The sequence below is a fragment of the Phaeoacremonium minimum genome, assembly GCF_000392275.1.
Source record: "Phaeoacremonium minimum UCRPA7 unplaced genomic scaffold PA7_03_scaffold_292, whole genome shotgun sequence".
Lineage (NCBI taxonomy): Eukaryota > Fungi > Ascomycota > Sordariomycetes > Togniniales > Togniniaceae > Phaeoacremonium > Phaeoacremonium minimum.
This window is the reverse complement of record NW_006921197.1, coordinates 171,683-192,293: the sequence shown is the minus strand read 5'-3', so window position 1 is coordinate 192,293 and position 20,611 is coordinate 171,683. Positions and strand designations below refer to the sequence as shown.

The window sequence follows — 20,611 nt, the reverse complement described above, 5'->3', positions numbered from 1 at the left end:
TAGATATCGAAAAGTAGTGATATGGTGGCGATTCAACAGTATGTGGACCGTGGAAGCCCACACCTTGTGTCGATAGATGGGCACGGAAGTCACTATCGTAGCAGAGAAGTAAGGAGAACAAGCGCCTGACGGTCCAAAGTCGTCACTGTAGATTAAGATCTATCTCATATGTAATAATTACACTGCAGGGATCAATAGGGGTTCTTAAAGAGGTTGAAAGGTAGTAATCCTGGCGGCGCTGTAGTAGTCGGTGGGCCCTGGAAGTCCACTACACCTTGACACACATAATCGTGGTCAAAACTATCATAAATGGCGAAACATACATATTTAAGACGACGGAAATAATCAATAGATAGCGTTGTATTTTAGAATAATAGGGAAACGAGAAACATAAGATGTCGAAATCTATGTGGCCGACAGAAATGATTCGATAGTTAAACGTCACAAGGCTCAACTTCCATATCAACTCCAACCTTTTTCAGCCTTTCGATAAAGGTCATCCCCAGTCTGGACGGGGTCAGCAAGCCGCTCCTTGGGGTCAGGCCGTATGTACTCTCAGTCAAGCCTATGATGCTTGCAGCAGCTTCGGCGCCGAGAATCGCAGCAATGTCAACGAGTGCCCCTTTGTATATAAATCTTGAGGCCACTAGCGGCTTCGAATTGCCAGATGCGTAACCAACAGCCCGCCACTCTAGGCTTTCGCCTTTCCTGCTTACGTCTCGGTCTGGACCTGTGCCTGGCTCGAAAGATTTGCCACGAATGAATGTTCTGAACCATGGAACAGCAAGAAGAAGTGTGCCGAGCTTCGTTACGAGGTACAACAAAATAGCTGACAAGAAGCTATCTGTAGGAACGTATTCCCTAAAGAAGAAGTTGCCGCCGTATGTCTTGGGATCGAGACCTGCTGAACGATGAACGACTGACTCGTTCCCACTTGCTGTAAAAGAATAAGCCAGCTTTCCAAGCACCGGATCGTTTCTGTATCCAAATAGAGACCCTTTCGAGGCTCTTTGCGGTTTGGGTTGCGAAGACATTCCCCACGAGTCGCCCTTGAGCCATCCTGAAACGCCATAGTTCTCTGCAACATCAAGAACAGTGTGAAGGGATGTCCCCTGCATTCCAATCATGTTTAGTTTTCCCGAGCAGATAACGTCATCGAGGTTCGAAAGCCCATGGTGTTTTGCATAAGACGCAATCAACCATGCAGAAAGATCAGACGGTGAACTCGATCCGGAGATAGCTGGAATGATGATGGCTTCTGACTCTTCGGCGGCACGGTTGTAGGTTTTGATCATGTCAATAATCCAGGCCGTCTCTGTGCTGAAGTCGACGTAGTGCGTACCATTCTTAGCACATGCCGCCACCACAGGGGTACCAAAGAGGTGATATGGCCCTATGCCATTGATTATAACTTTACTTCGTACAACCAATGGTTCCAGGGCTAATTCGTCTAGCTGAGGTACAACATAAATGTCCGGTTGAAGTCTATCAGAGTTGATGGACCTGAGCCTCTCTTGAAGAGCCTGAAGCTTAGCTTCCGATCGTCCTGCGATACACCATTTTTTTGTCGTGGGAAAGGTTTTAGTGATATGCTCGGCACATATTGTTGCTGTCCAGCCCGTAGCACCGAGAATGGTGATATCGTATTTCCTACTTTCAGCCATCTTGACGTAAGCCCAACCTGGATCGCAGCGAGTCAAAAAGTCTGCGAGAAATCTCCCATGTCTTATATATTTTATTGGTTCACACCAAGGACAATAGCTGACACTATTGGACTTCAAAAATGCAAGAAATCTTCGCGTTTTCACGTGAACTCGCGTTAGATTCTATCCGGCCGGAGATTCGGATGCGTACATGCAATCGTCGTCAGTTTTTTTGGTTGAGACAGGATTAGCAATAAAGCCGTGTAGCTCCGGAACCTAAAGGTTCAGGCGGCGTTCCGTGGAGGTGGCCGGAGTAAGTTGTCTTCATGAGTCAGGTTTCCAAAGAAACTCTTAATATGTGGTATCTTTATCGCATCTGGAAACTTTGAACAAGACATTTGGGTCCAAGTCATGCCATACTATGACTTCATATATGTGATGGTGCACGCTCCCTATGGGCACCGAAACTCTTACATGGATTGCAACTCACTTATGCATGTTCGAATGCCAATCTAGCCGTTGCGATCTTGGCACAGGAAATCAATCATTGAGGATATACTGAGTGCTCTTGAGAGTGATGAGGTGCCTGGACATATTCAGTCTACAGCTTCTAAACAAACGCTGTGAGTTGTTCCAACGGTAGTCTCCAAATGGATGTTAATTATGCTTCATCTCAAAAGGTGAATTAGATGACTAAGACGCAGACCACAAGTGTAGTAGGGAGATTGAATATCCATTCTACCCTCGTTTCTCTGCTTTCTTTTATGTGCTAATATTTCGTGAGGGGATTGTATTTATTGAAGCATGCCGTAAATAATCGCGAGTCCATATGCTCGATGATGCTAGAGCGTGTAGGTAGGTAGCAAATCATTTTTGGGGCCGGCAGAACCCACGGCGCATTGCGCCGGCTGTCAGGCGGGGTGCGGCCCGCGCTATCGGAGGGGAAAATATCACTTCAAGAGCTCATCATTCTTGCAAAACTTACCCGCCTGCATGAATCACCGAGTCCTCCTGCAAAATCGAAGCCAATATCGAGGCTTTTGTATCAGTCATTGACCATGAGTTCGGCGGGCCAGGACTTCAGTCTTCGAGATCGCGCAAAGGCTCTAGACAGTGAAGATGCGCTACCATCCCTTCACCACGAGTTTGTCATCCCGACAAAAGCCGACATAGCGAGTAAACGGCTCGCAAGGGAAGGTGAGTGCAGAACGAGACGCTTTGTATACCTCATAGCCTCACGACACTTACCGATACTGTGTGTATAGAGACGATCTCAGTTGAAGGGCCAGGGCAAGATAAATGTACCTACCTCTGTGGCAACTCTTTGGGTTTGCAGCCCAAGCGGACAACTACACGAATTCAACAATACTTGAGTACGTGGGGCACTCAAGGGGTCCAAGGTCACTTCAAACCCTTGGAGGATTCACCTCTGCCGACATGGCTGGACGCGGACGAGAAGGCTGCACAGATGATTGCACCGATCGTTGGCGCCGAGTCGTCAGAGGTCGCTGTGATGCAGACGCTTACGGGCAATCTACATCTCCTACTCTCATCGTTCTACCATCCGGATCCGAAGGGCAAGCACAAGATCATCCTCGAAAGCAAGGCTTTTCCGAGTGATCATTTTGCCGTAGAGACACAGATCCGCCATCATGGCCTGTCTACAGCAACATCTATGGTGCTTGTAGAATCGCCATTCTCTACTGACAATGTGTTTAGCACCTATGACATCCAGTCCCTCATTTCGAAACATGCAAACGACACTGCGCTCATCCTCCTCCCTGGGATACAGTACTACACTGGCCAGCTGCTGGACATTCCTACCATCACAGCGTACGCTCACAAACACGAAATCTTTGTCATCTGGGACCTCGCACACGCCGTCGGCAATGTGCCATTGTCTCTTCATGACTGGGATGTTGATGCGGCGGCTTGGTGTAGCTACAAGTACCTGAACGGCGGCCCAGGTTGCATCGGAGGCATGTTTGTGCATACCCGCAACAGCCAGGTCACAAAGGCAATCACAGAAGAAAAGGCCGAGGAAGGTTACACTAATCGCTTCGCTGGGTGGTGGGGAAATGACAAGTCGACGCGGTTCGTGATGGCAACGAAGTTTCATCCTGTGAAGGGCGCTGCCGGCTTCCAGTTGAGCAACCCAAGCATCCTCGATATTACGAGCTTGTGTGCTTCCCTTGAAGTCTTCGAACTGGCTGGTGGAGTGCTGGCATTGCGACAGAAATCAGTTCGACTGACGCAATACCTCGAGGATTTGCTTAAAGATATGTCAGAGCAGTCAAAAGCGCTGTTCAGGATTATAACGCCAACGGATCCGACTCAAAGAGGTGCTCAGCTCAGTTTGCTCCTATCCGACGGCTTGTTGGATGGTGTGATGAAAGAACTTGAAGCACGAGCTGTCATTGTCGACGAACGTAAGCCGAATGTCATTCGGGTAGCTCCTGCTCCACTGTACAATACTTTTGGGGATTGCCTTGACTTCGTCGAGGCCTTTGAAGTTGCTCTGCAGGCTGCGAATAAAGCAAAATAGTGAGCAACGTGATACAGTGTATAGACGAGAGGAGTAAATCATGCAGCGTTGAATAGATCCAATCAGGTCACTGTAATGATATGTTATCAAGAGCAAATATGTGGTAGTGGTGTATGTTACTTGACTATCAGCAGAAGTTGAGTCTGACTCTCTGGAATTTCGGTCACCACCTCAGGACCATCCATGAATTTCTCATTGCACTTTAAATAGGTGCATTTTCAAATATCTCTATCGTTATTTAGCATCGAGATGATCTTCATCAAGTGCCAGTCTCATTCTTGGTCCATGAAACGTCGTATTAGGTCTTGCATGTTGGTGGGGGTTAGGACAAGCAAACAGGGGTTTTCCAGTGCAACCGTAGGCCATGTGGAGCGCTGTGTTCCCCGCAATCAACCACTCCTCCTCACGCAAGACACAATAGGCCCCCAGCAATCCCTCATAGCTTTCGGACCGGCATCGATTGGAGAGCGGAGTATTGTGATGCCATGCGGGTTTCTGTCAGACTGCGACCTCAGCATGCAAGATCGGCGCGTTTGCTTGATTAAATGATGTTGGCCACTTGCCGCTTCGGTCCATGGGGCCCTCATCCTGCCTTCTTAATACTTTTCCTTCTGAATCTATATGAGGTAGTCCTCGCGCTGGATCGCGGGATGAACTTCCAAGACTATCACTACTGTAAGTTCCTGTCTGGCTTAAATAGGGCGAACCATGGCAAATAAGTTCCTCTGTCCGTCTTTGAGCAGTCTCGTTCTGCTTTTCCTATTGCCCTTAGTGACAACAACACCAGCACCACAGCAGGACCTGTCAAGCAAATACGAAAGCTCCTGGCAAAAGTATGTCCGAGCGCCTCCTAGCAAGGCGGTATTGCCATTACGAGTTCTCGACCAATACACAACGGGCAATGTCAAGAATCCTGATGGTTTAGTTGCAGGAAATGGCTTGACTGTGCTTACCCGTCAAGATCAGGATGATGATATACCGACAATTGTCATAGATTTTGGCCAAAATTATGCGGGCCTCCTGTCAATTGAGTTCGAAGGCGCAGAGGCATACGAAAGTGATGATAATTCGACCGATGGACTTCCAGGCATAACCCTGGCTTTCTCAGAGACTCTCGAAGGCCTCACCGATAGATCCGATTTCACTCGATCTGACAATGCTGGTGGCGTTAGTGATCCCACAGATGGAACTCCAGACACAGATCATTGCTAATCCAATAACAGGCTGAAAAGATCACTCAGGGCACTGATCAAGTGAGTTTTGTGGCTGTTATACATGCCATATCCGTGCCGCTGATGGTGTATGGGTAGATTGCGGTGAAGCTGAAACCATATACCTGGATCGCTCAGCACGGGTGTGAACACGGCACGCAAGTCTGTGTCGACGGCTTGCACGGGTTCCGCTACCTCAAACTTAGACTAGATGCGATTACTTCTGATGCCCCGTATACTGTCTCTTACGGTTCTGTTTCCATCAAAGCTCTGAGTCTCGAATATTCCGGCTTCCTGGGCACTCCCGACACTTTCACTGGATGGTTTGAGTGTTCTGATGAGAATATCACTCAATGGTGGTATGATGCGGTATACACCAATGACCTCTGCACTGACATCTTTCGTGCCAATGACACAGAGCCAAGACGAGCAACAAGCCCGACTCTCCTCGGCAAATTAGTCCTTCATGATGGAGCTAAGAGAGACAGAGATCCGTATGTTGGTGATCTTGCTGTGGCGGCGTTGACATCCTATGTCTCGCATGACGTGCCGTCGGCCTCTCGTAATGTACTCGAGGACTTGGGTTTCCACCAGCGATCAGACGGCTGGATTCCACCAGCTAGCATGTGAATCTCCCTCATATACTTTGATATCCTTAGTACGAGTCTGACTGTTATCAAGTAACGACTACACTCTTCCGCTGTTTGATTATCCTCTATGGTGGGTTGTCTGTAGTAGTGATCATGTCTTATACACTGGGAACATGACCTATCTCGAGACATTTTACCCACACATCGTCAAAGTTCTTGACACTTTCTACCCGTCCATGACTAACTCCACGACGGGTCTGATTGAGCGGCCAGACGGATATGGCGATTACGCCTTTCTGCCACGGAACGGCCCCATCACCTACTACAACGCTCTCTATATCCTGGCACTCAAGCGTGCCGCAGATCTGTCGGAGATGTTAGCTAGTGCTTATGAGACCGATGCATCAAGATGGCGCTCAAGGGCAGACGGAGTTGTGAATGCTCTCATAGAGGAGAATTATGATGATGAGCTTGGGGTCTTCGTGGACGGTGGCTTCTGCGATGGAGCCAAGTGCGACGCACACCCTCAAGATGGCAACAGCATCGCAATCCTGAGCGGCGCGGTGGATACTACGGCAATGTCTGAATCCATCCTGTTATTTTTGGCGTCCGCGCTCGCCAGGCCGTATGGTAACGCCTTCTATGATACCAGCGCGATCAGCCCGTCGGATCAATTTGACCAACGTGTATATGCCTTTATCAGTTATTTCGAGCTGGCAGCTCGATTCACTACTTCAAACGCTACAATTGAGTCAGCATATGAGGAGCTTCGCAGACTATACGGTTGGATGAGCTCGCACGACCCTTATAGCACTTTCTGGGAGGGGATTGGAACCGGAGGTGGGCTATATGAAGGTGGGTTCACAAGCATGGCACATGGCTGGTCGACCGGCATCGTGCCCCTGATGATCAATTATGTGCTTGGCGTGACACCGACGGGCCCAGGATTCACTACGTGGAGCATTAAGCCGCTTCTGAATAGCGATGATCTCTCCTGGGCCAGGGGTAGAGTACCGACTCCTCATGGCCCGATCGAGGTATCTTGGGAGAAAACAGGAAGCGGACTGTCTCTGCAGGTAAAAACGCCAGAGGGAACAGCGGGTGATGTCAGCGTCCCATTCATTGAGGAGAATTCGAAGTTGTTGCAAGATGGCAAGACAGTATATAGCAGGAGCAATGGAAACCTGCAAAGAGCAAGAGTCGAGGATGGCAGGGTTGTTGTCCGGCTCGATACTAGTGGCAGTCACCTCTTTCAAGTAGAATAGCGATTCTGTTGAATCAACGAGCACCCGAAACACGATTCCACTCCATGCCCATCAAAAACATGAATCACATTGTGTGAATTGAGAGGATAAAGCGAGCTGCTCCCATATTCGGACGAAAACACTTGTTCTCTGTTGAAATCGTGATTGCCTGATCACCTGGTAAGGAGTAAACGGGCATTATCTTGAGGATGGGCAGAGAAATGAGGTCATTATAAGTGCAGACTGGATCAGGCTGTATTAGTATGGAATACCCATTCTATTACCAATTACAGCAAACGATGCACCATCTTAGCATCGAGGCAGGGGCTGATCAAATCGCCCACTCGCTCATTTTTGAGAACTTGGCCACGAACTCCAGGGTAGAAAGCGGTAAGGAGGCCGTTGAAATTGTGTCACATGGTCGTCAAACATCGCCAAAAAGCGCCCGAGAGGCTTTCACGACCAAGCTGCGTTCAATTCATCTAGCATCCATTGATATGCCGACTTTTCCGCAGACAAAAAGCAATACCGTGCCCATGCAGCCGCCTGAAATGAGAACCGAGAACCATTTACACCTCCGTCGTGACCTTCGCCTTCGGGTTTGTGACCTTGACTCCTAGTTGCTTCGCGCGCGCAATGATATCGATTCTCTTTCGCGAGGAGACGTTGTGTGCGATCCTAATAATCTTGTCAGCCTTGTTTCTTACATGTCCGTTACCCAGCCAGGGTCCACAATGCCAGTGGTGAAAACATACTCTGCGGCGAAGGTCTTGTTGTGCATGAGCAGCAGCTCAACGTCGTTGGTGTTGCTGACGAGGAAGGCCTTGTGGCCGGAGGGGGTCATGTGGCGGGTCTTCTTGTTGGAGCCGAAACCGATCTGAAAGAGGATACCCCATGTTAGCCAATATATTCCGCCTTGTATTGTATCTTAAACTTCGTCTCGTGTCTCGAGCAGCGGGAAGCTGAATAAAAACGTACCGAGGGCATGACCTGGTTACCCTTGAATCGTCTTCGGACACGGTTGTCGATACCTGCAAGGTTTATCGTCAGCATTCACTGCCAAGATGGCGACAATCCGTCGCACAGGTGTGTCGATCGATTGCAACTAACCCTTGGGCTTGCGCCATTTGGACGACAGACACTTGAACCGGTCACTCTGGTGACGGCTGAAGGTCTTGGTGCCTGTTAACCAAGAGATTGTCAGCAATTTATTCCATCAATACCCCAGTATATCGTCCGTGAGGTGACTTCGTGGTCGGCAATCAAGGCTGGGAAGATTTTCGAGGTCGAATCAAACATACGCTTCTTCACGATAGGGACGTGCTTCTTTGCGGAAACCATCTGTGACCAGTCAGAATACTTTCTGCAATACGGGAATATAGTTGTCGTCGTCTGCGTACCTTGGCGGATTGATCCTGTCGTGATGGCTGGATTTGTTGTCGACGCTGTCTCTTCCCACGTCGGGTCCGCTTGTAGACTTTTCGATGCCCGCCGCTCAATTGTGCACTAAGGGCTTATTGGTAGGCGCGACCGAAAAAAAAACCCTAATCGGGAGCGGATTAAGTGGTACCCCGATATGAAAATATTGAAGCCCCCACCCCAGCCAGTCACGTGGATATTATCTCGAGAGAGTGGAGCTACAATAAAGTTTTGCCTTCCAATCCTGGGTAGGTCCAATCCTGGGTAGGTTCCATTGCCCAAACTATCAGGATCATCACTTACAGGTGCAACACACTTGAAGGATATCCAATTGTTAGATGGATGTCACTCAATTATTGTGGACTTTATTCTGGTGGCTAGAGATGGGTGTCCTTTGAACATTTTCTACTCTAAACATCGTGAGCCTGAAGAGGGAGCGGCATCACGAGGATCAGCATGAGCGCCGTCATACGCAACTAGATCCAACATTGAAAAACAGATGCCATCGTGTAACCACCTGGCGGAATATGTATGAGCATAAGGATGCTCACTCAGTGCTAACTACCTACCTTCACCACGTGGAGAAGGTTCCTGAAGCATTCATTCTGCTCCCCCTGTGCCTTGCTATTTTGATAGCGGCATGGCAGCAGCATGTGGAAGAGATAAATGGTCGTAAATCATCTTGTATGGGCTCTTGGGCCCAGCGGTCTATGCTATCCCCAATATGCCCATAATCCGTGTCTACTGTGTAGCGCATTGCGGTGCTCCGTCTTCTTCATCGACATCTTCCCAATCATTTCCGAATCTCGGGTCACCGGAGTGAGCACCCATCTAAAAAATTGAGTTAGTCATCGTATTGAGCGTTTTCTAGAGGAGTCGCGCCAGTTACATACCTCTTCAATGTCAACGTCCTCCTCATATTCCACCTCGTCGATCTCTTCCGCCGCGATAGCAGGAGCTGGTGGTGGAAGGAGCTTCTGCAATGCCTCGTAAGATTTGTCGTCTGACATCCAGCCATCCTCTGGGAACTCGATCTTGGCAATCAGGTAAAGATCGCCCTTCATCTCGCCCCTCTTCAGAGGCATTCCCTCACCAGGAACCTTGAGGACTTCATTTGGTCGAAGGATTTTGCCTCGGGGGAACTCAATGTGAATGCCACGGCCATCTAAATGCTTCAGAACCACTCGGGAAAAGCCACTCAGAGCTTCAGCCAGGGTAACGTTTAGATCGGCCGACAGATCGTTGCCGATGCGAGTGAAGACATCGTGCGGCTTCTCCACAAGAGTGAAAATGATATCTCCAGGTAGCTGCTCGGGGTGTTGATCCGCCTCGCCTTCCAGGACTATCCGCTCGCCCTGCATAGAGCCTCGCGGGATGTAGATCTCAAGAGCCTTGGTCTCCTCTACCGTCCGCTTCCCCTTGCACTTCTTACACCGGTCCTTCTCCTTGTAATACATTCCAGAGCCTCCGCAATGATCGCAGGGTATGACCTCCTTACGGACCAAACCCGGGCCGATCTGGCGAAAAGCCTCTTGGATGCCGGCGCCTTTGCAGCGGTCGCACTGCTGCGGCTTGACGTTCTCCTTGGCTCCTGAGCCCTTGCACTTGTCGCAGACAACCTGCTTATTGGCAGCGAACTTGACAGTCTTTCCCTTGTACAGTTCCTCGAGTGAGACCTCGTATTGCTGCTCTTCATCGTGTCCTCGTCTCGGTCGCTTCGGCACGGCTCCTCCGCCCATGCCCATACCAAACATCTGCGCCAGGATATCATTCAGATCAACCTCCGCTCCGCCAGGGCCAGCTCTGGATGGATCGAAGGCGGCCATGCCATGGGTATCATAAAGGTGTCGCTTCTCCTCATCGCGAAGGATTTCGTAAGCCTGCGTGACGGCTTTGAATGTCGCCTCGGACTCTGCTCTTCTCTCCTCGGGGACCTTATCTGGATGGTGTTGCAAAGCAGCCTAGAGAGAATCTCTATCAGCATCTAACAAGCAGGACCAATCAGGGCACAATTATCACCAACCTTTCTGTAAGCCTTCTTAATATCGGCTTGGCTTGCTGACTTGTCGATGCCGAGAAGCGCTGGGTTTGTTAGCTTGTGATCCTGATCCAATCTGCGCGCGACGGGTGCAGATGACAGCAAGAAGGGCAACCTACCATACAGATCAACATCGTCGGCATCCATGGGCCCCATACTAGGTCCACCGCTGTCCATTTTCGACTCGATCGTAAAGCTGCTGGGAATATGAAGCAATCAAGAATTTCGCGGGGTGGTTGGTGACGATGGGTGATTCTAGCGGGGCAGCCCTACGGCTTTGATGGGGCCTGTGGATTTATGCTTACGAAGGGTCGTTCGGAGGCAAATATCCAGAATCTTCAAGAAGCTCCAAGCAGGCGATTTACGTCCTGTTTGAGTAGAGTCACAGGAAGATTCTGCGATCCTCAACAGCAGTTGCAGGTTCTGCAACGAAGGCTTTGAGTGCAAGGCAAAGACTCTGTTACTAAGCTACCGGTAGCTAGGCGCCTTTAATGCAAGAGGAACAAAACGGCGAAGCAACCAACGTCAGTGCATTGGCGCCTGCAGATAAGATTTCCAGTGGGAGCACAGCCTGAAAGTCGGTGTGAAAGTATTTCCCTTCCTATGGATAATGGACTAGGATGCTCTAAAGAGAAGGATGCTATTCATGTAGGCAGGCACCTAATCTGACACCAGTGACGGCCAATTATCAGAGGAGTAAAATATACAGGCAGGCAATAACAGGCCCCATTCGGCAGTGGTTCTAGATGCAACAGAGGTCATCATCAGACGTAAGAATCCTTACCTGGGTACCTAGTGTATTGCTGCACTGTACTTCTCACCCACGATTATGGTAGGGCTGACCTATGAGTTACTGCAGCGGCTAGAATGTGCCATATAGCATATAGGAACAGACAATAACGTCAGCAATACGCCATCTCCTCTCTCTAAAGTCGTAGCTTATCGACCCGTAGGCCTTTCCTGCAGTCACGGTCTACCCACAGCGATAGCTTCCTGGGACTCCATATCTAAACAGTGAAAGTACCTAGGTAGTACCCAATGGCTACCGACAACATGTCACTCTAGACACATTTACATGCATACAGTCAAGAGACACGATGCACATCAGGAAATGACTCCGTCGAAATATCCTGCTAATCTGAGAAGCAGTTAGGTAGTATCGTGAGAGCTTTCAGCCTAGGGGCCGGGTCAGAAAGCCTCCAGCCGTTGTTAGTGGACGACAGGCCTAAGCCACACGTGAAGCTAGCGAGATTTGGGTGGCTAACCATTCGCCGTGGCTCAACTCGTACTATCAAATTTGAAGCTTTGAACATATCTCAGGGCATACCAGGGACTACGGAGCCTTTGCATGCACTCGCAATTCTGAAGGATGGGAGGCCTGAGAGGCTTGAGAGAGCTGCGACTTATCTGGCGGCCGATCTGCGCAGACTGTCGGGCTCGTCAAGCACAACAAATTCGACATCATGCTACATCGATAATTCGCAAGCCATCAGGTCAAGGTCTTGCCGACCGGTTCCAGCTTCCAAGCACACCCGCTCGAACCCGTTTCGCCCCTTCACCGACGGGGTATTTGCATTTGGGATCATTACGGACCGCTCTGTACAATTATTTGCTTGCAAAGGCGACCGGGGGCCAGTTCATCATTCGAGTGGAAGATACAGATCAGGTGGCTTTGCCCAGCTCCAGGCTCAGTTTTCTTCGAGAAAATATACTAACTTCATAAAGACGAGACTTGTTGCAGATGCTGAACAGCGTCTGTATGACGACTTGAGATGGGCTGGCCTCACATGGGACGAAGGTCCGGAGATTGGAGGGCAATATGGTCCCTACAAGCAGGTAGATTGCATGCCCCAAATGACCTTCTGCAGAAGCTAAACACTATGCAGTCTGAACGACTGGGCCTCTATCGAAAGTATGCAGACTTCCTCCTTCAGCAAGATCGGGCGTTCCGGTGTTTCTGTTCGAGAGAAGCGCTGGAATTCCAACAGCGGACAAATGATTCTGCTGGCGCAGCGTCTGCTTATCCGGGGACCTGTCTTCATGTCTCGAGAGCAGAATCCGATGAACGCGCGGCGAAAGGCGAGCCCTACACCATCAGATTCAAGAGTGCGGCAAAGCCAATTGAAGCGCCTGATCTGGTTTATGGCAAGTATAAGAAGGCACATCGAGAGGACGATTTTATTATTATTAAAAGCGATGGGTACCCTACTTACCATTTTGCCAATGTCGTTGATGATCATTTCATGGAGATCACTCATGTCATTCGGGGTGCTGTGAGTCCCAAGACGGCCCCCGTCTTCACATATTCCTCGAGGCTAATGCATCTAGGAATGGCTTATCTCAACGCCAAAACACGTTGAATTGTATAATGCGCTAGGCTGGGAACCTCCTAAATTTGCACATGTTGGATTGCTCGTTGACAAGGAACGACATAAACTGAGCAAGAGGGACTTGGCGAATATCGGGATCTCCGCATATCGAGATCAAGGGACCCTCCCGCCTGCTCTTCTAAATTTCTCAGCCCTGCTGGGCTGGAATCCCAACTCTACAGGAAAGTCTAACAAACAAGGCTTCATGACTCTGGAGGAAATGGTCGACAATGTATGTGCTCTTCCATCTCGCTATGCTGCTCGATGTACTGACCGATCTAGTTCTCACTAAGATTTACTCGTGGCGATATTGTCGTGGATCAAGGCAAACTACCATTCTTCCAGAAGAAGCACTACACCCATCTTCTTCAAGACAAAAGCACGTCATCCCCAGTGCTCACCAAGTATGTACTTGAACCTATGGAGAGAGCTTTGCATCACTACGAAGATGCACGGCAAAATACTAGCAAAGCGCGAGGTTCTGAAGATCTCGAGCGAATTAAAACACTCGGCGACCCCTTACCCCTTGAAAGGGTCTTGAGCGACCAGCTGAATTTACACGACTATATCCTCAAAGCTCTAAACATATCCCGAGTATCCTACGAGAACCCTTCGAATTCTCTCGAATCAGCTAAGTATATGTTTTGGAGGATACCCGACCGCGCCTTGCAGCAATCGCTCGATGTTCTCTGGAACGAGATCACCTCCGTCACTCACGAGGGCAATACCCAGTCTTTCGAAAAGGTTCTAACACTACTCATTGAAGACTTGTCTAGCGTCAAGGAATCAGATTGGAACGAGAACTATCTACCAAGGCACGTAACGAGCCTGGCCAACTCCATCGTTGTCCACGAGAAAAGTGGAAAGACGATGGATGTTGGAGGCGGCTACAAATTCCTCCGCTGGGCCCTGCTCAACTCAATGCACGGGGCACAGATCGTTCCATTGATGGTTCTGCTTGGCAAGCAGGAGACCATTGAACGGCTGAGTGTCGCCAAAACGCTTGCCGCGTCTGCTTTGAGCGAGCGTGAATTATCCTCGGATAACCCAAATGAAGCCACAGCTCCTGGGACTGCTTCGCCGTTAGTTGAAGCAATCACACTTCTGGTCGGTGGTAGATAGGCCATGGAAATGTTTTTCGTTTCTTCAGGTTGGTCATACGCTTTCAGACCTCCAAGTTCACCTGCCATATACGTGGCGCTCGCCATCAGAGGATTAATGCTGCAGGGCAATATTTCGATGTGATTCTCAATCTCATGAAATTTGAGACGCGACACCACTCTTACTATTGTCAGCTTGCAAGAGCACAGGCGTAATTGTAGATCTACGTGTAATAGTCCTGTACAAACACAGAATGAAAAGGCATGATTGGGCCTAACCTTGACTCTCTAAACGCCATCTATGCTATCCGTTGGCTAAGCGAAAATATGCTGCCGTTCATGAATCCGATCATTGGTCTTTCGTCTTCTTTGGACATGAGAGCTGGTTCTCCAGCGTAATGTGATGCGGCGCTTGGGACTTCTTCACGAAGTCGAGCTACCTGAGCCATTGAAAATCTTTCCCTTGACTTCCACTGCCATCAAGCCTGCTCTCTCCTTGGCGGCAATTTGTTTGCTGTCACGCATGACCTTCTCCAGGGCCTGGTCGAGAGCCTTACTGCCGCCAGCCGGACTGCCACTGCCAAAAGCCAAGCCAAGTCCCATCTGTCCACCTCCCCGGCCGTGTCTCTGCACAGATCCCGTCACTTCCTTGATCTTCTGGCCCAGGTCGAGCATTTGTTTATTACCGTAGTCGCGATTCGTGAAGAGCGGGCTTTGACTCAATGTCTGTACCCAGTACTTGTTCCACAAGAGCTCCAATAGCTGCCCATCCAAGCTGCTCTTGAAGTGCTCGATATCCAGGCTGTAGTAACGACTCGCATGCGCACCAAAGTCCTCCGCCTTAGCAAGCGGTACCGTCTGGTATCCGTCAGATGTCACACCGCCACTGCTACCGGCCGGCTTGTAGTCCTCGGGGTATGTGCGGAAGGCACCAATCTCGACCTTGCCCGCGCTGATAGTGCGGTCAGGGTCCACGACGACTGCCACGAAGGGATCCTCAAACATCTGCCACTGGTGCTGCGTGCCGACATCAATACCGCTCAGCCAACAGCCGTAGCCTGGGTGACTGTGGTACCATCCGATCAGGTTCTCCAGGCGGCCCTGCTCACGGCTCAATCGGGGGTACTCGACCATGTACTCGTTGGCCTCCTCCTGAGCGTTGACACGAGTCTCTGTGCCTTCGACTGGAAGACGGAAAGCATCGGTGATGACGAGCGCAGTGCCGTCTACGAATCCCTGCATCAGGCCCATCACCTCGATGCTGCCGCCTGACCGCGCATGCATAACCATCTTGATGAGCGCAACGGCGCTGATGCGCACCGTGCGGAAGTAGTTCGGATCAGTTCGCCATGGCTTCTTCGCTCGGATGTCTTTTTGAGATTCGGGGTCGTAGCCGTAGAGAGAGTCGCGGGTGGGATCAACTAGCTTGACGTTGTTCTCGAGCTCTGGAAGGGGTCAGCTGTTGAATTTCTGGAGTTCACAGGGACAGGCATGGGACGAAGCGCGTATCTGGCATCGGATTTACTCACCCCAAGACTTCTGTGCCTCGACATCCATCTTGGCTGCTTGGGCGAGGTGGTGATGGATGTGAGAGGGTACAGCTTTCGGGTGTTGATGTATTTATTGCACTTAGGTAGGGGCCGAAGGTGACTCGTGCCAGTTGTACCTATAACAGCAGCCTGGGGTAATTTCGCAAGCGATAACGATAAGCCAGCCTTCCACGAAAGTACCCCGCCATAAATCGAGCCCCGCCTTGCAAGGTACAATTTAGGGCGTCACTCTTCAATCGACTCACTCTCGGCCTCCATAACTTGCAGCTATTTATCTAGGTAAATATTATGACTCGCCGGATGCACAGTAACGGAGATCACCACTCTCACTGGGGGCATTTGAATATGGAACATGAGGAACAAGAGAGAAATTCATAAACAATTGATTCCATTAAGCTCTAAGGTCGATTGCCATCGACTGGGTATCACAAAACATACAGAAACTCCATACATAAATAGCAGGTACTCGAGCATCAATTCGCCTTGCATGCTGCCAGTAACTCTTCTTCCAGAAACCTTACAAGCCAGCCAACAAGCTGTGAGGACAGTGTGGACGAGGGAATTATTTGAGCTCACAAGACTACATGGCCAAGTTTTTGAGAGCAATGGATAACTAGAGTAGCGTAAGAATATGCAAGAGCAAGAAGAAATACGCAGTGACGAACCTCCCCAGCCATGTGAGCATCTAGTGTTTTATTCAGTGTTGCTAACAACAAGTCTTGCTTGGCGTTCTGAATCTTGATGATAGCCTCTAAAACAGCAATTCTCACGTCTTGGGCCTTGTATTTGTCCTCAAGCTCCTCGAGTCGAACACGGTGGTCGCAGATCCGCTCATAAGTGCGTTCATTGGTCTTTGTAGCAGTATCATAAGCCAGCTTGGACGTCTCGGCACAAGCCTCGTGGAGAAACACTGAGTGTGATTGCTGTCATTCGATGTCAGTGACCTCGGGTGTGGACAGGGAGATGTGGTTCGCTCACCTGGGCTTCCAAGCTGTTAACCTGGTTTTTAATGTCGCGGGTTCGGTCGTCCACATTTCTGATTGCCATGTAGCTGTAGGCGATCGCATCTCTTGGTCTGTCGGCATCAATTGCGGCAAGGAAGCGATCAGAAGGATGCATGATACGCAGAACATCAAGACTGCCACGACCATCGTCTCGGATCCAGTCTGATGACGGATGAAGGCTGTCGAAGGACATGCTGGCGAGCTGCGAGCCAGTCTCCGGATCAGGGGTAAAGAAGCGCTGCGGTGTCTGTAAAAGTCAGCAGGGGAAACCCTACTGGTAAGTCCTCATCCCGGCGGCACTTCTGCATCTCAAACACCATTCCCTCCCGACGAGGCGACGTCCCGAGAGACTGCCACCCCGCCCAGGCGGAATGCAGTACCCAGACCACAAGAGCTAGTTAGGCATCTCATGATCCAGCTGGCCGAAGGCAGTGCGAGAACCTATGTCACCACAACCACGGGGACGTGGTTTGGAGAACCGACGATACCAGTGGGTTGCCTCCGTCGGCCAGTAGGCGATGATGATCCATACTGAAGACAGAAGATACCGATGAACGGTGATCATTCAGCAACCCACCTATACAAAAAGCCGGTCCCGTATAGGGGTGGCAGACATGTGCAAAGTGGGAGTTTGGGTCGGAAAGACGTGGTTTGGTGATGGCGGTTTGAATGTATTGAGGTGTGATTGGAAGGAGAGTGAGCTAATGCAAAGGTATGAGAATCAGACTTACTGGAGTGGCATTGTCGAGAATCTGCCGCATCTCGTCATTGAGCTCAGGGTCATCAAGCTTAGCTAAAGCTTCAGGTAAGATTTCGTCGAGGAAATCAGGGCTTGTGAAGGGCTCGCTCGTGTGCTCAGCAGTATTCAGGATGTCTGACAGCTCCTATCACTCAGATGTCAGAGTGTGGTTGACATGAAGCCACACAGGAAAAGTGGGGATGAGAGGATGGCCTCCAAAGAACACAAGCATTACTCACCAGATCGTCAGATTTGGTTGTGAAGCCATCAATCGACATGTCATCTCGAACACCAACGCCGTGAGGATGCTTACGTTTGCGCGTCTCTGGCGCCATCTGGAAAAAATGAGCTTGCTGTACAAATAAATTGAGTCAAGGTGCGGTGTCTCTCACGAGCGGAAATAGGTAGAGCTGGATTGGTGAAACTTGTGGGGAAATAAGGGCAAGGAAGCTAGAAAGAGACCCATCGAGATGAGTGCGTTCAGGAGCTTGAAGGATAGGGGATTCAGAAGCTTTCAGCGAGGACTGACCTTGATGATAGTATGTGATGCCCCTGATGATGTATTGCTGCCGAGTTATGTGCTGATGGAGGAAGGTGGGTTGGAAGGAGAAGGTACGTCTGGAGGAGGTAAGGTGAAGGTAAGTGGGAGGAAAGTTAGGAGGTAAGCTGGGAGGAAGCGAGCTGGGATGGGGTGGGCTGGGAGGAGGTGAGCTCGGAGGAGATGGATTGGAAGAAGGCAGGTTGGGAGGAGACAAGATGGTAAGTAGGCAGGCGGGAGAAGAAGTTGGGAGAAGTTGTTTGGGAGAAGGAGAAGGAGAAGGGAGGGGACAGCAAGGACCTTTATATACCCCAACCACAACAAGGCGGTCAAAAAAGTTTACAAAAGTTTACACGCAGAGCGGCAGAAATAATTTGAATAAGGTTGAAAGCTGTCGTGAGTACCTCTCATGTTGGTCGATGCAGTTTGGCCCGTAAGAAAAGCATCCGAGCTACTTAGGACGTTTCGACAGCTGAGGAAGCAACGGGCTGCTGCCTGAGGATTGCCCCCATCTTGAGGAGAATATTCCCCCCCTGCCTCGTAACACTTCGTTTCCTTTTCATCAAACAGTCGGCATATTCGATCCTTGGTAAATCACATCACAACTTTTACCATGGTGCGCCTGAACAAAGCGAGGCGTCAGGTCGCTCGTTTGGCGGAGTATGGAAATAGATGCGAGGGGTATGTGTCCGAGGTCTCTGAAGCTCAACAAAAGGCATTCCAGGCAGCGGAAACCGCCCAGAAAGCAGCAGAGATAGCCCAGGAAGCAGAAGTTGGCGCCTTTCAGTCTGCTATCCGTGCCGAAGCAGTTGCAAAGCTCAAGTTCTCCACCATGTTTTCCGGAACTCAGCCTAAACCGGCAGGCTCATCTGCGATGAGGCTTCTCGAGCTCGACGCGGAGAATCGCGAGTTGAAAGCAATACTCAAGGTGCTCACTCAGGAGCTTGGACTTGATTATAACAAGGTACGGTTTTCGCATTAATTTTTCGTCTTCCTAAGCTAAGTGGCGAATAGCTCGCGCAGAAAGCTGCAATTCGAAAAGCTTGATTGCATTATATCTGCACATAAGCTCACCAAGATCGCGAAGAGGGAGGCAGTGGCACTTTTCGGACAGGAACATCACCATGAAATCACTCACCAGGCTGGCGGATTTTGCGCTTGAATTTTGGGCAGGGTGGTCTTCAGTCCTTCCGGGCAAGCTCTTAACTGTCATCCTACACAACTAAATTGACTATCGCCTTTCCGCACATTGCAATGTAAACATGTGACTTCATTCCATTTCCTTTCTCCTACGTAGTATAAAAGTGCTGTCGCTTGAACAGGAGGGATTTCCACACTCTCAAATATAACGAACGCTGCATAATTTGTGAGTAGAGAGGAAAGGCGACGAGCCGTCCGTTGAATGAAGCCATAAATGATCTTCACGTGATTGATACCAAACCTTTGCAGTCCGTTCTTATCAACATCTCGATCCGGCGAAGGAAGGGACCGTTTACCGTCAATCAAACGTGAAAAGTGCCTGGAATGAAATGATCACGTTATAGGAATCTCTCATTCATTGTCTTTGCAAGATTGCCAAGTTTGTTCATGAAGCAAGCGCCATTAGTGCTTTTGGCAACTCAAGTTCCCTGATAGCATGATCTTGGCCGCTTTTGTAAGGGCCAATGTCTCTGCAGCGAGCGCGGGCTCTTTGCCTTCTTTGCTAGCTATGGCTGGCAAAGCTGCAACGATCTTCTCTGCCACGGTGTTTGTTTCTGGTGGGAACGCGAGCATCTCTGAGTGAAGAACTCTGTGCTCTGCTATAGGACTCCCAAAGAGTCAGCGAAACTTCCTGAGAGAGCACTTCCTCAAAGGTTGGCAGAGAATTAAGCTTGTCTTGGAAAATCCCCGGCGGGGATCTCAAGGACGCGGCCCGCAACGGCGGCCGCTAAGACTCTCGGCGTGGACTTAAGACCCGGAGTCGTCCTCCGTAACTCCAAAATGGTGGGGCCGTAGGAGATTGAATACTAATCCCATGAAACTGGCAACCAATCAATGACGTCAAAAACGGGTCTATACTCTTTTAACTAAAACAAAACAGACTCATGGCAACAAGTATAATTTGTAAGCGATTCCAGCAGATGGAAATAAGAGCATCGACCGAACAACACACGCACGTAGTACTCAACAGGGACTGGGATATTTATTTCGAGGGATTACCTGTCGTTTCCTCCCTCAAGAAAACAAAAGAATACAACAATTGTCGGGATTTACCTTCAACATGTCCCCATCAGTACTGGTTGTCGGAGCTGGTGAACTGGGAACAGCAGTCTTAGAGGCTCTTTCAAAGCATCCGAATCGCCAAGGAGGCAGACTAGCAGTACTCAGGAGACAAGAGACGATCGAATCTCATGATGCATCAAAGCAAAAGGCTGTGCAGTACGTGAAAGCCTTGGGGGCCGAACTAGAGGCCGGAGATTTCGTCAATGACCCCATCCCGGAACTTGTTGCGATTTTTAAGAAGTACGACGTTGTGGTTCAATGCGGCGGCTACGGTATGGCACCTGGAACTCAGATTAAAGTCACCCAGGCTGCTCTTGAAGCTGGTGTTCCCCGGTACTTTCCCTGGCAGTTTGGCGTGG

The 20,611-nt window shown here is 49.9% G+C and overlaps 6 protein-coding genes across 6 annotated transcripts; 2 read left to right on the top strand and 4 right to left on the bottom strand.

The window, feature by feature from the left end:
* Positions 1–2,701: 2,701 nt before the first annotated feature.
* UCRPA7_3885 (kynureninase 1) lies at positions 2,702–4,188 on the top strand (the record flags this gene model as incomplete). The annotated part of the gene is made up of 2 exons (XM_007916399.1): positions 2,702–2,840; positions 3,035–4,188. 2 exons carry the CDS (start codon positions 2,702–2,704, stop codon positions 4,186–4,188), a joined length of 1,293 nt encoding a protein of 430 aa, XP_007914590.1.
* A 3,614-nt stretch (positions 4,189–7,802) lies between these two features.
* UCRPA7_3884 (putative 60s ribosomal protein l32 protein) lies at positions 7,803–8,574 on the bottom strand (the record flags this gene model as incomplete). Its single annotated transcript, XM_007916400.1, has 5 exons — positions 7,803–7,911; positions 7,989–8,110; positions 8,212–8,264; positions 8,344–8,415; positions 8,535–8,574. 5 exons carry the CDS (start codon positions 8,572–8,574, stop codon positions 7,803–7,805), a joined length of 396 nt encoding a protein of 131 aa, XP_007914591.1.
* An 819-nt stretch (positions 8,575–9,393) lies between these two features.
* UCRPA7_3883 (hypothetical protein) lies at positions 9,394–10,867 on the bottom strand (the record flags this gene model as incomplete). Its single annotated transcript, XM_007916441.1, has 4 exons — positions 9,394–9,483; positions 9,546–10,613; positions 10,676–10,734; positions 10,810–10,867. 4 exons carry the CDS (start codon positions 10,865–10,867, stop codon positions 9,394–9,396), a joined length of 1,275 nt encoding a protein of 424 aa, XP_007914632.1.
* Positions 10,868–13,698: 2,831 nt separating this feature from the next.
* Positions 13,699–14,181, top strand: UCRPA7_3882 (putative glutamyl-trna synthetase protein; the record flags this gene model as incomplete). Its single annotated transcript, XM_007916417.1, has 2 exons — positions 13,699–14,086; positions 14,147–14,181. 2 exons carry the CDS (start codon positions 13,699–13,701, stop codon positions 14,179–14,181), a joined length of 423 nt encoding a protein of 140 aa, XP_007914608.1.
* Positions 14,182–14,582: 401 nt separating this feature from the next.
* UCRPA7_3881 (putative cop9 signalosome complex subunit 5 protein) lies at positions 14,583–15,716 on the bottom strand (the record flags this gene model as incomplete). The annotated part of the gene is made up of 2 exons (XM_007916415.1): positions 14,583–15,604; positions 15,689–15,716. 2 exons carry the CDS (start codon positions 15,714–15,716, stop codon positions 14,583–14,585), a joined length of 1,050 nt encoding a protein of 349 aa, XP_007914606.1.
* A 573-nt stretch (positions 15,717–16,289) lies between these two features.
* UCRPA7_3880 (hypothetical protein) lies at positions 16,290–17,787 on the bottom strand (the record flags this gene model as incomplete). The annotated part of the gene is made up of 5 exons (XM_007916436.1): positions 16,290–16,322; positions 16,375–16,632; positions 16,688–16,960; positions 17,445–17,597; positions 17,692–17,787. 5 exons carry the CDS (start codon positions 17,785–17,787, stop codon positions 16,290–16,292), a joined length of 813 nt encoding a protein of 270 aa, XP_007914627.1.
* Positions 17,788–20,611: the final 2,824 nt, after the last annotated feature.